Below are 18,336 nucleotides of genomic sequence, written 5' to 3'. Positions count from 1 at the left end.
AATTGGAGATTCTTTTGATTTATTTGAAAAATTTATGGATATCCTTTCTTCTGTTATTTATTCTATCCCTTGAAATATTTTCTCGAATCGAAATCAGACCCGAAGATCTTCGAAATTGTGACTAAATGGAGAAGAGATGAAAGTCATATATATATATCTTGACATCACTCTTTAAAAAACCTATTCGCTCAAAAAATTAGATAATTTAGGTAATAAATTGTTAGTTGAGATCAAGAATAAATAAGCTTAGAGTGTGAACAAGTTAATGCTATACCATAAATAAAAGAGGATAATTTCTGGAAATGGAAACCTATTTCAGATTTTTTTTGGCGAAATCTAACGCCAAACATTAGTAACTCCTTATCTCTCAGCTAATTGCACGCGTCGGATCAGTTGGAAATAATAAAATGGCGGTTATTTTTCCTTATCGAGCGATCTACGAGGCAAGAGCATTCGTTTCTCGTGGCGAAAGAAGTGGTACTCGACAACTTCGTTCGTCACCGACTGCCACGAGTCAGGTTCTTGGATCGATAGAAAGCGGGAGAGAACTGTGTTTCTCGTTATGGAGGCGGAAGTTTGCTCACCTTCGCCGGATGTGAAGGGGCATACCAATCCCGGCATCAGCACGCAGAACAACAGGAACAGGGAACACGATTTCGGCCTCATCGCGGATTAGGTGTCACCGTCGTTCGTCGATCATTCGTTCATTTTACGCCGTTGAACAGAGGTATGGAAGGAAACGGCCACACTTTTCACTGTGAAATTTTCGATGGTCGCGAACCGCACCTGTAACGGAAAGATAAAATTTTTTTTAAAAATTAATTACAATAAAAAGTGAGAATTAAAAAAGGATTTAAAATTGATTTAAAATTGAAAGATCTGAATTTTAAATTTAAAATTTTGAAATCCGAAAGTTTCATTCTTCAGACTGAAATATTGATTTAGTAATTTAAACTTTGAAGAAATGTATGCTATTCACAGATAAATTCTCATACTTTTTAACATCTAATAGAGAAATAGTATCAGGGTGTATCTGCGTGATAAGGTTAATGCGATTGTTTCCACGTGAATGAATAAAGCAGCGCGCATCCATTATCCGTTTCTGCGGAATGTTTTAAAGAAGCGTGCTCCGCTGTATTCAAGGAAACGGATTAACGTTGCATGAGTACGGCTGGTACACGTAGTCCGTCAGTCATGATTAATTAACGTAAATGAACGAGCAAGTTTTTTCACGGATTATATACAAAGAACATATAAAAAGACTGACTTCTAGACTCTTTGCTCTCCCATTTCCACGCTCTACGTACCTACATATTCGCAAAATTACATCGTGAAATCGGCTAAAAACTTGCTATTGAATAATGAATAAAAACTTCCGTTTCCAGATTATCAGATACACGAGTTCTTGTACAACCGATACCGAAAATATTATTTCTTCTCCGCATTATTATTATTATTATCCCCTCGAGATTCGCGATGAAAAATCCCGGCTAAATTCCACCTCATTCAAAAATATTTCGTCATTGAAACAAAAGAGCCACTCTTGAACCCTCTCGTCTCGAAATCCTCGTAAATTCCTCGTAAATTCAACCTCAGCTTTGAATTTTGTAGCTTCTTAAAATCCGTATACATCCTTCAGATGAGGGGGAAAAAAAAAAAAAAAAAAATGAAAGAGAAATAGAAGAAAAGGGTTTGGAAAAAAATTAACGGTTTCGAACGGAGTCGATTCGCTGGAAGCCACCCCTTCGAAGGGTGCGTTTCCATCGCGAAAAATACGAGGGTTATACATATCATATTTTCTCAAAAAAAAAAAAAAAAAAGAAAGAAAAAAGGAAATATGAAAATTTCTTCATGGCACGCGATAGCGAGGGCGGAAACGACATCGACGTGGGTCGGCGGTTCCGTTGTTACCACCGGAAAGCGTAAAAGACGGTTAGGAGTGGCGAGAGTGCCACTTAGATGCCGGTTGGCAACCCTTGCCATTTAAATATTCCACCGCCCACTTTCCCGCACGCGAAATTTCCTCGTGGCGCCTTCCTCGATCGAGGAACCACCCGACTGTAATTCCAACTCCTTTCTCCTCTCTGTCTTTCCCATTCGTTTGCCCCCTCGAATTTCGTGTCTTTCTCTGTTCCTGGCAACCAATTTTGCCCGATAACCGAGGATCTTTAATTATTAATGGTGATACGTCTGGTAGAGATGGATAACCTGACGTGAAAAATTCTGTTCCGAGATAATTGGAATGTTGGAGGGTGGATTTTGATCTGGGTTCGTGCCATTCGTTTCTTCGATTGCTTGGTAAAAATGTAAAGAATGTATCGTCACTCTGAAAATTCTCATATATATATATATATATGTCTTAAAAAGGAAATTTTGTTAATTGAAAGATTTTAATAAAACTTTGTAATTTGTAATGAATTATATATTGAAGTAATTTTGTCTTTTGGAAAATTCCTTTCAAAGGAAAATTAACTTTCGAGATTTCATTCTTTTAAATGCAATTTCGTATGTCAATATTTTAAAACAGAATGATAAGTTATATTAAAACTTATATATTAAAAAGAATATCGAAATTTTAAAAATTCTCATAAAATGATACTTCGTTAAAATAATCTATTATATTCTATATATTAAAAATTTTCATTAAAAATAAAATCTTACATTCTGTTTTTAATGAAATTTTATAACATCCCAATAATTCCATTTCACACAAATTTTATGATAACTGTTATAATTTTTATAATTATTAATTATAACGAAACCGTTAAATCATCTAACTAAAATCAATAATACCTCCAAATATCTCCTGTTTTCCCCTTCAACCGTACAAGAAAACCACATTTTCCGTCTACTTTCGCTGCCATCGAGCTCCACAAACCCTAATAGAATCCACCCTCCCAAGAGTATCGACAAAATTTCGCGCGCTCTCGCGAGACACGAACAATCAATAACGAATTCTCGATTGGAAGTCTCTCCAAAAAAAAAACACTATAGCCTTTCTCACCACATAACAATTCTCGTATACATAGCACGTATATCGTAAACATGCGTGGATCTAGCTCCACAGACAGTCTGTTTCTGTTTCCTCGGCGAAATAGAAACATCGCAGAAGAAGAGACGACTCGTAAACCGGTAGCCGCTGAATACTCCAGAGAATCCTGCTCCGCTCGATTCTCCCCCTCCCTACCTGTTGTCACGCGATACCCAAGTCGCCCTTCGAAGCTTTTAAACCGCTTTTGAATCGCACACTCTCGCGTTTACCTCGAACATCTATCTACCTACACCGTCTTGCGCGCAACCGTCTTTCCGCATATCCGACACCAAAGGAGGATAGAGTTCAAGGCGAGGAGGATCAAAAGACAGAGGGGAGGGGGAAGAATAAGCGACGAGGCGTGGGTATTGCGTCACGGAACGGTCTCGAAACGGAAAGCGGACAGCTTGTGAAGTGGCGAGGAAGACCCTCCTCTGGAAAACAGGTCCCCGTGAAAAGAAAGGAGAGCTTTCCTAGGGCAGCCAACCAGGGTTGAATAGCACTCGAGTTTCTCGCGCTTATCCCCGACTAACGCGCACCCTGTGCGGGCAGGCATTCGTGGCAATTGCAGTGTGAAATGCCATGTGTTCGTCCGTGCGAGGCATCACGACGTCTGCTCGGTGTCGAGTGTTTTAAGCCTTTGAGTGGTAATACTGGGCACGTTTATAAATTGAGTCCTCCGTCCTGGAGGATTAGACCCGGCCAATTCTCTCTCTCTCTCTCTCTCTCTCTCTCTCTCTTTCTTTCTCTTTCTCTCTCTGTCTCTTTTCTGGCGTCGATGGGAAATCTGTGTAAGAGCGCCGATACGCTCGCATAATGCGGTATTCCACAGCCTCCTCTCCTCGTCCCGTGGATTATTCCGCGTCATGAATCTCCGAGACCGTTCTCCGTCCTGCCCTGCCTACCTTCCCTAGCTGTCCTGTGTTCCACCCGTGTTTTCATCGACTTTTCCCCGGATAACGAGCTCACTGTCGATTCGATGCTATTTTAAACTCTCTCGATCAATTGTTAATTTGCCATTTGAGGATATCGCATTCGTTACGTCTTCCTAGAAGTTGATTTGGATGCGATGAACGAGGAATATAGTAATTATATGGGAATAAAGTATGCAAAGATATGTAATATATTACTGCGTTCTTAACGTGAACTTATTGCGTGTAATAGGAAATGTCTACTGCGTAAAGTTTCGTATATACCAATAATATTTTCGACTATTACTAATGTTTACAGAAAGTAATGTTTATTTACATTATTATCTACAATAGACTCCCGTATAACGTCCCGATTCTCCGTACAAATAATAAACACAGGAATTATAATTTAAGAATTAAATCCGCTTTAGTTGAAACGTTAGATTGTTTTCCTCGTGTTATATACACGAGACAAATTTCTCGATACAATACGATTTGCTATAAATTTATATCCAGCGCGTAACATTATACGTCTATTTCTGTATTTTTAGCAGTGACCATTTCCCAACAATTTGAAATTGCACTCGAAACCCCTTTTCCAAAAGATGAATAATTTTTAATCTCTAAAAACTTGCACGAGATTAAGATCGTTGCGCTATTTGAACCAAGATTCGATCTAATTTTAGTTCCAGTTTCGAGCGATTTCTTAACGCAACGGGAAAATTCATCATGGATAATTACTTGGACCGCCGACAGAGGCACGTGCGGCCAAACGCAGGCCACTTTCGATCTCCAACGAAATAATTTGCACCACCTACAAACGCGAAACCCGCGATACCAACAAAGGACCCACCGAAGGACGACATTGACAAACGATCCGGCTTGTCGCGTTTCAATCCACCGATACACAGGCAGGCATGCGTGCGCGGTGGTACTCGCTCGCGCGTTTGTTTCTCCCCGTTGATTTCCATCTTCGAGCTCGACGAGCTACACGATCGCGCGAAACTAGTTCCCTCCGCGAGAGTACACACCAAACCGTTCGTGCAAATACGGAGGGAAGTGTGCGTACCGCTTTATCGCCGCTCGTAAAGTTTCATCTGGACTTTAATTAAGCCTGGTTAAACCTCCACCGATACAAGTCGGACGCCGATATTTTGCATTGAATGAGCCCGTATAACCGGAGCAATCGAATATTGGCTCCGTGATTCTTAAGAATTTCCTTTTTCACTCGTCGAGACGTCGAGGAGAAACTGTAATCTCGGGGATATTGTGGTGGATTTACTGTTAATTTACACTCCGAGTTTGGAATTTTATTACCAGAGGAAGTAAAATTAGAAGTTGAACGATCTTACGAGTTACAAGCACGAAATTATAGCATAGGCATTATCGCTTTGGTCTATGACCACGCACCGTGCGAATATTCCGATTATGGAAAATAATTTTTGAAAATAAAGCGAGAATAATATATAAGGCTTTTATAAAAGTCAGAAAATAGAGAGTATTCAGGTAGAGGCCGTGGAAGATAGGATGAAGAAGTAGAGGTCGAAGTTCAGGAATGAGTAATGTTAATGATGAGGCAGAGGTTAGAAGGAGGATCACTTTGGAATAGATAAATTTAATTATTTATCTTTACAACAGCGTGATAAATGTTCGATTTGAGGAAATTACGTGCAACATTTTTTCAAACCTTTAATCCATAGAGATATAGAGGAGGATAGAATTCAAGGAAAGGAGGATAAAAAGAGGAGACAGCGAGATACATCGCATAAAAATCGCTAAAAAATTAACGATGAGCTTTATTTGCATCAGCTTAACGCTTTAATTCTCTTCTGCTCGATCATCCAAACTTCCCTTACATCTTCACGTTTGATCGATTATATCGTCGTATCCCATCAATCGTTGATCCTGGTTTGCGTGTCAGGATCCACGCAGATCGATCGAGGCCCTGGAGAAAAAAAAAAAGCTGCTGCAACCCCTGGATTCGTGAAACACCGGGCAATTATATCTCTGTTTCTCTCGATCCTCCCCTCATTCGACAACGTGGAACGCCATCGTGCATCGTGTTATTTAGAAACTTCCTCGACCGATCTCGACTCTTCTCCGCCGTGTAATCTCGCGGCGTTATACCACCACGTCTCCTTCACATTTCTAATGCCCAGGGATATTACGCATTTTATCTTACAGCGTTGTAAATTGCGACGCACGCATCCTGCCCCCGGTCGTAATAAATTTGCATGCATTTACGTAGTAACAGCGTCACGAATTTTGCGTTTCACGCAGCCACGAATACTTGAATACTTGAATAACAGGCCGTGTTCGAATGATCGTGTTTCTCCACGATTTTCCCCTTGAGGAAAGAAAGAAGGATGTGCTAGATGGTTGCAGAAATTGGCTTGGAAAATATACGAGTATCCTGTGGATGAAGACCGAGGAAGGAAAGCTTAGGAGAGGATGGGGCCGAATGGCTTAATCAGGAGTGCAACTCTCTTGCAACCTGGTATTTTGTTCTTGGGATAGACAGACTCCTGTTTTCCGCTGTACACACCGTACATTGGGTTGTGTTTCATTGGGTAATATGATTTACGAGAAATTTTTCGAAATGATAAGAAACGGATAAGAGAAAGATTTGATTTACGAGCAACCTTTTTATGATAAAAAAAGGGTGTATATTAAAATGATAAACTTCGTCTTTCACAATAAACGTCCAAATGTACTCTCTCTCTCTCTCTTTTTCCGTGGTACAAAGATCGATCTACCTTATTTTTCATCCTCGTATCTTTCCGACGAATCTTCCAAACACCATAAAAAAGACATTTCTCGGTAAATCATCCCTCGACCAATTTTCCCACCCACGTATGTTCCGTGGATCACACTCTGCGTATTCACGCGATGGATGGAGTAATAAATTTTCTAGAGAATAATTTTCTTTCATTCGAAAACACCCATTTCTCCACTATTATTCTTCATTGGCTTGAATAATATTCTTTGCTGTTTGGAACGAATTTGTAGAAATTTCTCTCGAAGGAAGAGAGATTATAATTACTCGAAACAGAAGTTTTAGGGATACAAAGAAATTTTTAATATTGGAATTCCTCCCTAATTATATCATCGAAAATATTATATAATATTTAATTTCTGCTAATTCAAATATTTCAAATACAAGCTTCCATAACTTTTACCATTCGAAAATTACTTAATCAATATACCTCACCAACGAATAGATCTAAAACAAACATCACCTTGGCTCACGCTACAAATCGATCGTAGTCGCCTCTCTCAAGGACTCGTTTCGTGTACACGATCCTCACAACAAGAGAACTCTCGAGCTCACACGTGTGCGATCCCAGGTATGCGCTTCTTGCCTCCGCCCCCTATCCTTTCCTCCATTCCTTTTTCTTTTCATTCTCCACCCTCCCCTCTCTCGAACTATTCCTTCCCTCTCTCCACGTACGCCTCAAACGTAATCCGAGAAGATTACGCAGCGAAATAAACATGTCAACCCCCCATGCAGAGGGATGTGGGTTTGCGGAGCATCTTTATAGACTTTACGTCTATAAGAATATTCTTCTTCTTTGCTCACCTACCACGTAGGATAATCCTCCAAATGAAGATCCTTGGAGATACAAGGTCTAGTGGGCCCGTTAGTTAGTTAAATCAAATACGAGAGAACAAGCTTGTAAGTTCGCACTATGCGTCTTATCTTCCCTCGATCTGAACCGATCCCGAAGATACAAGTTTCCTTTGACAGAGACCACAAGAGTCGACCTTCTTAGCTCTTTCTTCTTTTCCTTACCTTTGGGACGACACGCATTGACGATGACTATTTTACTTTGTTGCCAGAAGAGGAGTGGTTCACGAGAGAGGAGAAACCTCGACGCAACGTGTACAAATTTGCGGCTACCTGCGACTACTACGAGGATTCAATTCGGTGGGACGTGGCCTGCTCGGTCGATTTATGGGTATCCAATGCAGCTTGGCCACCGCTGCGAGCCTCTTGTAACCTCGTCCATTACGATCTTTCGATCCATCGATTTTCCGTGGCGTCGAAAGCGTCTACGTCTCAACTTCGTGCGAAGTGTTCCGTTTCCGTGTGGTGAAAGGAGGTCCACGAAGGAACCACGTCAAAAGTGACTCGATGAGGAGGGGTTAAAGCCCGTGACTTTTAAAACGGTTGAGGGGAAAGGTGAATTTTTATGGGAGAAGGTCTCGTTTAAGTTCTCGTGGAGGAAAGAAGAAGTTGTGGAGCGGAACCGCGTCTTGGATTTTTCAGTGGATGATCAAACGGAGGGAGTTCCTTTGGTGAAAATCTGGCGAATAAGTTCTCTCTCGTTCGTTCTCCTTTTTTCCAGATATTCGAAGAAATTTCGAGTTAATATTTAGATTTATGAGCTCACAGCTGCGTAAATTCGAACGTAGATTATTTTTTTTTTTTTTTGTAATGAATACGTTCAATCGTTCATTTGTATCTGGGATAAAATATATGTGCTTGTGTGTGCTCAGGGGAAAATGATATTATGCAATATTTCCCGACCTTCTTCGAGCCGCGACCCCTCGTTTATAATAGCAAAACTAACTTGTTTTAATAAGGTTAAGTAAATATAATATTTTATTTCTAGGGAGTGAAAATTTAAATAAATATTAAAATATGAAAAGAAAACGTGGCGTAAAGTATTTAATATGTATGACCAGCGACGAATAATATTTTTTTCAGTATCTATCGCTACAGAAAATCCATTCATTGCAACATACATTCTACACGCATAAGCTTGTAACGAAAAATAATCGTGGCAACTCTTGAGAAACGACTTTAAAAATAATTATTATAAAATTTTCTGTATACATAATTGCAACAAGAAATGATCGTGGCAATCCTTCAAAAATCCAAATATTCGATATAAACTTTCTATATCCAATTATTACTAAAAATAATTATAATTAAAATGTAATCATGGCGATCGACTCGGATTCCCTCTAAAGAGAAATCTCTGTTATTAAAACTATCTTTATGAAACATTGTTTCCACTATATCCCATTACTTTATTCATTAATTCGAAAATCGATACGAAAGTATGAAAGAAACCATTTTCGTTTCTTCTATTTACAAATTCTAAATCCGAAACACACCTTCGTAACTTCTTTGATCGCTTCGTTAAAGCCGCGTCACGCGAATAAGAGCGACTGGACCGATGGTGTGTCGCTGAAAATATACTCGGTTGGCCACGTGTGCGCGCGAGTCAACGACGCCATCGAGCTGCTCGCTACTCGTGGAGAGGATCAAACGCTTCTCTCGAATCGCGTCGCAGAATTATTTGACAGTTTTCCATGAATACGCAACTCCTCCGCGATAGCAGGAGGCGGGTCCAGCGAAAATTCAGGATCTGGACAGGTTATTTTTCTCCTTTTCCTTTTTTTCTTTTTTTCCCTTTTGAGCGTGTTTTCCCTGGACCGGTCTATCTGTCGCGCGATCTTGACGTGGTGGACCTAGCGCCAGAAGAAACTCGTTTCCCCGATACGCTTTCCCTCTAATCTCGCGTGTCGATCGTTCGCCGTCATGCATGCCAAGCATACGCGTGATGCATGTGTGTGTATGCGTGTACGTTCTACCAACATTTTTGGGACGTTTCGTGATGTATGTCTCGTCGGGGTTGTTTCTCTTGCTGTCCCTTGTTCGCGTTTTATTGCTTCGACGCGATACCCGCTTCGTCCCCTTTCCTTTATCTCGTTTCGCAAGAGGGTTTGGTTATCGTTTATTTAGAGACTCGTTTCTTTGACATTTAATTTTTAATCACATTATCGTATTCTGCTTATAATTAGATTTTTGCAATAATTGTGTTAAAGAGAAACACAAATTTCCCTTTTGAAATTTATCACTTTTTATTCTAATATATTAAAATTGAAAAAAAATTTACCGGTTTGTACAATTTTGAAGCGAATACTGTCATCTCAAAAATCTCGTTCCTTCGATAATTATATATCTTATGTTTGAAGTATAAATTTCCATAAATTATTAAATTGCATATTCATGCCTCTGACATGACAGGGAGAGGAGGGAGAGGAGGGCGTATTAAGAAACAAATTGGGAAACAAGAAGGGAAAGACTGTAACATAAATATAAAATTTTTTATACCCGATAAATTATGCACGTATCTATGCGTGTGGTCTCAGGCGCATATTACCAATTTCTTCATACGATCGTAATTAAAATTTCAGACCCTTATGAGTTGATATTTCTATTAATTATTTCGTCTCGACGGTCCCGAAACACGATTACCTTGACTACTATGCAAATGATATTTCACATAATAATATTTCCACGGTTATACACGGTCCACGTGTTGCTCAAACATAATTTCAGGAATACATAATTACAGAAGAGGGCCAAACTTTGGAGAGGCCAAGAATTTCCAGCAAAATAAATCGAACCCATCCTCGTACGTTTCTCACCTATCGTTCACCATAATCCCCAATCTACCTTCCCTTATCTCCCACTATCCACGCGTTAACTTTCCATCCATCGGATTTACGCGTTATTTGCCACAAATACCAACCCTCGTGCCAACCCTCCTCCCCTTATCTACAACCCTGTATCATCTCCCTGTATCCGATGGATCTCGGTTCGATTCGATTTGTATCCATTATACCCCCGACCTCCCTTTCCCTCCTCGCACGGAAGTCTCCAGAAGAACCTCCATAAGAAAAAAAAAAAAAAAAAAAAAAGAAAAATAACCATCCTCCATCGATCGACAACCCTCGCCAATCGACCAACAGGCATCCATCGCCGTTGGTTATTCGTCGAAGCGTGAACACTGGTGTTTCGCTCGCGTGCACGCCGAGGTTTCCAAGCAGGTAGGAAGAGGATCCGTGAGAAAGCAGATGGAGGGGCAACGCGTGCCAGGTGGGCCCCTGTTCGCCACCGCTGCTCCCTCCACCTGGGGGGGGGGGGGACGCAACGTCGTTTCCTGCGAGCCGATCGAGACCGCGATACCGAAAATCGATCCGTCGGCCGAGATAAGGCCGCATCGCCGAGTTTTTAATGGGGGCCCCGCGACGGAAAGCGGGCCAGGGGAAACGAAACGCGGCCTGACGACCGGCTTTACGCACTCCCATCACGTGCCCATCGCGTTTCCTGCCTCTCCTCCTCCTCCTCCTCGCTATGGCAACAGTTTTTCTTCGACGTTTCTTCCCGCTTCTTGAGCATTCCTCGAGTTTCAGTTTGTTAAGCGGCAAGGGATTATATAACGATGGGTATCGCGTTGTGTGAGAAAGCAGGTAGATAGAGATGATGGTGAATTAGTGGTAATTCTAAATTTAACTTAGATAATGTAGTTTTAAATTGTAATTCATTGTTTTGAATTTGTAAAATTGATGAAATCGGTTCTTATTCTTTCAAAGATATGATCGTTATTGTCCTTTTTTGCATTTAATAATATAATATACAACGAAATATGCGAAGAGGAATAAAATAAATAATTGTGTATTGGTAAACAAGTTTATTTCGTTTGCCAATTTTGTGGGAGCTTGAACACTTGCCGATGATGAAACAAAGAAGAACGGAGAAAACGAGTTCAATTGTATGCGCATATAATCTACGCTAAGTCGACTGCATCGACTCGATTATTTACGATTACCTGCTGGGTAATCACGGAAATCTCTATCTATATTTACGCAAAAAACCACGCACCGGTTCGATAATTACGGGATACGTAGCGAGCGTGCCAAGTGAATACACGCGAGCTCGTAAAGCTGGCGTAAAAAGCTCGCTGCAAGATTAACGATCCTCGTCTCCGAAAAACGGCACGAGACTATCCAAAGGAATTATTCCTTTCCTTCGCTTCCGCCTGTTTCCCGTAGACTGATCGTCTTACACAGCCACCCCCCTTATCGAGCCAACGTCAAACGGAATTTTCATTATCAAAGAAACTTTCTTTCGTATGGAAACGTCTATTGGAGGATAACGCGGTCGTTCGAGCGCCACATGAGCTCATCCCAACAGATAAACAAGAGGAGAGGGTCGAGAAAAATCGGAAGTCTCGATTACGAACGCGAGCTCTCGATTAAGCTGACTAAACGCCAACGAATCGCACCGTTATTCGACTTTGACAGACGTTATTAACGAGTAACCGACCTACGCAGAGCAGAGTAATGATCTTCCGCGGTGGAATGAAGAGAGAGGAGGAGTCGCTCTTCTTTTTCAACTCGTTCGACCGGAAAATAAAGAAGTCGGGCGGGGAACCGCGAGCACTCTCCACCAATGGATCCTCTTATTTCTGCTCGTCGTCTCGTCGTTCCTGTGAACACGACACGCGACCCTTTGAATGTCAACGCTTTTCAGCCTTCTCGCTTTCGTCCCACCGCTTCCGCCGAAGCTTCTTTCAACGCCGACCCGAAGTCGCGCCGATGGAATTTCGCGAGCCGAGCGCGATATCAAGCGATTTGCTCGATCGTTTTGCTCGTAACGTTTCGACGGAGAGGGTGATTCTTTTTTTTTTTTTTTTTTTTTGAAAGAGTCAAAGAACGGCGGGAAGCGAGAGTTAGAGGCGTGGGCGGCGGCCATTTTCGAGCATTAGGCAGAGGAGGAAACTCGTTGGTGGAGATGATGGTTTAATTTAGGTAAAAATATGATACACGTTTGTTGCGATTTTGTACTTCCGGTTGAGACTGTTTGAAGATTAAAATTGTTTGTACGTTTGTTCGAAAGGAAATTCTTGGAAATGTTTGAATAAAAATTCTTCGTTTCATATAGCGTGAAAATATATAACTAGTATTTAATTTCTCAGAAAGATTTACATATAATACACGAATTAATCATTGATAATAACTCCTCCGTCTAATTAATTTCCTCCGTTTCCTCCAATTATTCCCTATCGCCTTACTTTTTTTTAATCTCCCTCATCACGATAACCTCGATTATTTTAAACTCAGCAATCGTTTATACGCTGACCCAATATTTACCCCATATTTACAACAGCAACACTCTCCCGACAAATTTCCATTCAAGAATCCACGAATCCATCTCGCACAATTTTATTACTCATCCATTCACATAAAAAGATATATCCAAGCCCCAATTATTAATAAACGTCCACCCAAACTACAATGTATGTATCATCCTCAACGGAATCACCATCATCATCCATAAAATCCATTCTTGCACTTTTTTACAAAAATAATTCGACTCTGGGGAGAATCGTTTTCCGCGGGCATCGTTCCCCCGTCAAAGGAGACAAAGGCGTAATTATTGTGTCGGTATCGCGGCGACGATTAATGCACGGCCGCCTATCAATGGCCGGCCGGCCAGAGAGAGGGGAAGAGATACGCGGCTTATTAATTAATTGCATTCACGGGCAAAAGGAGGTGGGGTGGAGAAAGAGAGAGAGAGAGAGAGAGACAAAAGGAGGGCGCGAAATCGAGGCCCGATTATTGCAGTCGCGTCTCTCGCGATAGATCCTCGTTAGCGGCGTCTATGATCGGGCGTCAGAATTCGATCGGAAGGTTAACAAGCCGTCGCAAACAACGCCGAGAGAAACGATCAGAACGCAATTTCGAAGCGTTTATCGATTCGTAGAGGGCGAAATCGCGGCAATTCCTCGCTCCCTTCGTTCTCCCACCGGCCAGACGAAACACGAAAGGGGTCGCGCGGTTGACAATCGTTCCTCTATTCATGAATTGCACAGGTCGATTCGACTGTGACCGTGAATTATCGATCGTTCTTCCATCCAGTCATGAAGTAGGGGAGAGACGAGAGAGATTCTTCGGGCTCTTGCGAGCGTTGGTTTCTCGGTGTTTGTGCTTGTGTTGTGGATGGTTCGATATATATATGTATATGTCTGGAAAATGCATTACCCTCGAAAGTATTAGATATCGAAATATTTTGCAATATTTTTCACGATGTTTGTGAAAAGAATAATTTTCTTGATATTTTTTTTATATTCTGCGTTTTTAAATTATGGTTAGTATGTTGAAGAATTATAATATAATTTCATTTTCTATTGGTTTGAATTTATATTGCTATTTCTCAATCGTTTATTTTAGAAATTCTATTAGTAATATATTTATATTTAATGTTTATTCGTGTATTTTTAATTTGTTAGAAAATTCTTAGAATCAAGCAAGCATTTTAAAAGGAGTGAATGATGAATTTAATCATTCATGAATGGAATATTTATTATTTATTACAGGTTTAAATATTTATTATGGAATTAATGGAATTTTAATAAATGTAGGATAATATTTATCCATTAATGTGTATCATTAATTAAAGATGAAGTTACTCTAGGGCTGTATATAATACGATACACGTTTAATAATAATAATAAAATTTAAATATGTGACATTTACAACAAGAAAAATTTATAATTTCATCGACAGTCAGAATATTCATTTCGATCGAAATATCGTCACGATAAAAGTACGTAACGATAGAGATAACTTGAAATTAAATAACAAAGCAATAACAAAGCAATGAAAAAGCCTACAATTTTTACAAAAATATCAATTACACGTTAAAGGTTACGAAAATTCATTTAGAAATTTTTACGAGCACATAACCTCGTTCCGAAATCGACTGTCAACGATTGATTAAATTTTCATTCATTAACTCCAATCCTGCGTATGAATGAACATAATGTTTTATTTACAAAGATAAATTCCATGAATTAACTCCTTTGTATTTCAACCATGATCGATGAACCCGAACGTTCCACATTCAACTTTTATAACCAACCGTACATATTCCCATATTTCCTACGAAGATCAGGAACCCCGAATAATCGTGCCAAGAAGGAGTGCTAAGAAACCACCGAACCCCTCTTCTGCATATTGCGTGTATTTACGAGGAAACTCGTAACTTCCCCCCTTTGCACACGTTTCGCGTAAATCGGTGAAAACTTATAGCGAACGTCGCGATCCAGGCCACGTAATTCTGGTAAGCCGAATGTTTGCGAATCTCCGCTCGATGCCGCATCCATGGACGGCCACTTTACGATTATACGATCCGCCGGGGGTCGAGAGTCGTTCGTCTGCTGCCACGCTATTTCCTTTCGCGTATTTTTCGAAACGGGAGCATCCGGTTTCCCCCGGGGAGTCGGCAATTTTATTCGTATTGGGGTGTATCGTTTCGTAAACCAGCAGTTTCTTGCGAGTTATGGAGTGGATCGGTCGAAAGTTAAAATTGAACGTTACGCGATAGCGTGTCAGAAGACGACAAAAGACGACGTGTTTTCGAGTTTTTATCATCGTCGTATCTTTTTCACTCATCGTGGATTGGTAAATTGGAAAGTTTGAGGGATTCATGATGGAATGATTGTACGATTGTAGAGGATAATTTTTCTTCGAATTCGATGTAAGTGAAATGAAGGTTGACATATGTTATTGTTGATCGTGTTGTTTGTAATATAATGTATTATGTTTTAAATGTCAAAAGGGAATTACTATTCGTTTTTAAACACATGGCGAGGGTAATAAATACTCGAAAACTGTTTTTCTAAATAACATCGTCAAGAATTATTTCCTTTCCAATGATAATATCAACATTCTTTTAGTCGAGTGAAAAATTTTGTACAAACTAAAAATAATAACGAACGCTTTAAAATAAATTATTTTCGATCAACCGAGTATGGAATCGATAAAGATACACCGACGATTATTTATTCGTTTTTTTTTCTTGCTCAGTATCATACAATTCAACTTATTTAAATTATCCATTTCACCAAACTCTACTTCTCTATAAGCGGAACTGGCGATAAGCAACAAGTAAATCGCCAGAGAGAACTTTCGCAGAATTTTTTCCCAATTGCTATGCAACACCGAAACTCTTGACTCGAAATCACCGACACGAGAATCGCTTTATCCGCGGGCCACGGTGACTTAATTTGAATAGCAATAACGAGAGACGGCTGGGAGGCAAGTGGAGCGTAAGAACGGTCTCGGAGGAAACAGTTTCACTGGATGCCGCGGCTTTTTAAATAGGTTTTCCAGGGGACCTTTAAGCCGTGGCCCAGCGGGAGTTCGGCTTGCCAGATAAGCGACCGTCTCCTAATTTCGAAGCTTTTCGAAATGCTCTGTCAACCGTGACTACTTCTGCTTATATTAAAAGAAATCACCCGTTACATGCAAAAAAAGAAAAAAAAAATATATATATATAAATATATACATGTAGAAACACGTAATGAAATTCTCCTCGACTGAAAAATATCGATGTAACAGGAGAACTGTGAACCGCCAATCGCTCGTCACAGTTCGTTAGAGAAATATTCGTTCAATTTCCACGGCCTCGTTCAAATTTTAATTAAACCTTGGCCGCGCTCTAATAAATTAAATTGCGCTCTAATAAAAATCTACGATCGGGACTCACTTGCAAACTTAGATCCAAAAAAAAAAAAAAGAGGAAAATCGCAGAACTTCCTCGAGGAAAATCCAGCTTGCACCTTGGGAACGGAGGAGCACACAAAATGTTGTTCAATGTTTCCAAAACCACTGTTTCCACGCAAGTGACACAAGTGAAAAAAAAGAAAAAAAAAAGAAAAAGAAGAAGAAGCCCACTGCACTGACACTGATCGATTGGCAACGATCAAAGCTGAAACCTCAAGATCGAGTTCACCTTGCGTCGAGTATCGAGGCAAGAAGAGGTTCCCTTCTTCCGAACACCCTTCCACTCCTATCCTTCCTCCAATCTCTTTCCTTCGACACCGTGGTAATCTCTCTCCTCGATCTCGAAAACTATCTACCTCCGTCACTTTCGTACGAGATACAGTTAATTCGACGGAGCGGTGCGCGATTCGCGTATTCCATTCGATCCCCGCACATCTCACGGTGATAAAAGCGGTGCACGCCACCGTACGCGTTGCCACCCTTAACGAGGGAACGAACACCGAGAGCCCCAACGCGCGCGGCTCATTTCGGCCAACTGACTCCGAGCGCAGAAACCTCGGGGCCCTTCGCCTCTTGGGCTCCTCCGCTGCTCGCTCAGAGTGGTGGTGGAGACGCCGTCGACTGTGGTGGTGGTGGTGGTGATGGTGGTGGTGGTGGTGGAGGGCCGCTGTGGTGGTGGCAGTAGCGGCGGAGAGACGAGCCGTGCGCTCGAGCCGGCCACGTTGGTGGGAGCGCGCGGATGCTGGAGAGCCTCGACGAGCCAACCGTGCTGAGTGTCGCGCGAACTGCCGAGAGAAACGGATCGACGCTTCTGGGAGGAGTGAATGTTGGCCTCGTATGTATGAGTTTTATGGGGATTCGTGGGTGGGGATAATGAGAATGTTTGTTGGAGGGGGGAGGGGAGATTTCGTGATTCACTGTTTTTTGGATGATTGGAGGTTGAGGAGATGATCGTGCTGATTTTGAGTGGGTGCGTTGATTTCGATTTGAATGGATCTGATTTCGCATTTTCTCGAAATGTTTTGAGATTTTTGAAATGTAAGAATGCGAGAATTGAAGTTCGTTTTCATTTTCGTGATTTTTCTTCTGTTTCTTGGAGAAAATAAATTGGATTGTAATCTTTAAATACAAGGTAGAAAGTATACTTTTTAATTTGAATTGAGAGTTTGAGAAAGCATAGAAAATTTATTAATTATACTATAGAGATGTATTGTGATTTTGAGGAATAAAAGAATTAATTTTGTGAAATTTTTGTGGAATTTCGTTTCATATTAAATACGATATGTTAAATAAATAAAATGGGCGTACGTACGTGGATATTTTAATGTTGTGTATATATACTATTAAATTTTATAATTACTTAAACATTCCGAATATATTAATATCGCTCTTCTTTGTACTAAACACGAAGTTAATATAATACCGTGGCTGCATTTAAATTACAAGACGTGTAGGTTTATTATGACTCCATATAATGAACAGCTTGACGTTTTGATTTAAATAATTACTGTATATCGAATTAATATCATGATCCTGAAATAAGAACAGGTTATTCCATTTTGTTAGAGAACGAGCACACGATATCCAATATTAATACCGATATCGCTTAATACTAAATACTACACTACAACTATAACCAAATATCATTTCGTTTCTACAAGTCTCACTTAATACTCCAAGCTACATAAACTTCGAGCAAATAAAAAAAGAATCGAAATTCGAATATGAAAAAAAAAGCTGCACAATTTCATCGTCTCCCATTAAAAGGTCAACCCAACTTGAAAGGTGTACGACGTTCGTTTCCTGTTGGGGGCTCACCGGTTCACGATCGAAACCTTTAATAAAAAGAAAAAGGGTTCAGGAAATCAAAAAAATTCTTTCTCACCGCTGCCGCGCGTTATCGATGCATAAATTTATTTTTTATCCCCCAAATAAATACAGCCGTCACATTTATTTACGATCTTTGCCATTTCCCGTGACTCTGCTGCCCTCTTTAAACCAGGTCGTCCAATCCTTCCCATTTCG

The 18,336-nt window shown here is 40.5% G+C and overlaps 1 protein-coding gene across 2 annotated transcripts in view; it reads right to left on the bottom strand.

Annotated features, from left to right (window-relative positions):
* Positions 1 to 16,786, bottom strand: part of LOC122717640 (netrin receptor UNC5C-like) — a 49,184-nt gene extending 32,398 nt beyond the window's left edge. For both annotated transcript variants that reach the window (XM_043941884.1, XM_043941885.1), the window contains exons 1-2: positions 16,295 to 16,786; positions 585 to 786 (exon numbers count right to left, since the gene is read on the bottom strand). In XM_043941884.1, coding sequence (XP_043797819.1) covers positions 585 to 666 — 82 coding nt within the window. In that variant the 5' untranslated portion in view covers positions 667 to 786; positions 16,295 to 16,786. The remainder of the gene's footprint in view (positions 1 to 584; positions 787 to 16,294) is intronic.
* Positions 16,787 to 18,336: the final 1,550 nt, after the last annotated feature.

Source organism: Apis laboriosa, unplaced genomic scaffold (assembly GCF_014066325.1).
Source record: "Apis laboriosa isolate Shangri-la unplaced genomic scaffold, ASM1406632v1 scaffold54_cov153, whole genome shotgun sequence".
NCBI lineage: Eukaryota > Metazoa > Arthropoda > Insecta > Hymenoptera > Apidae > Apis > Apis laboriosa.
This window is presented reverse-complemented; position numbering and strand designations above follow the sequence as displayed.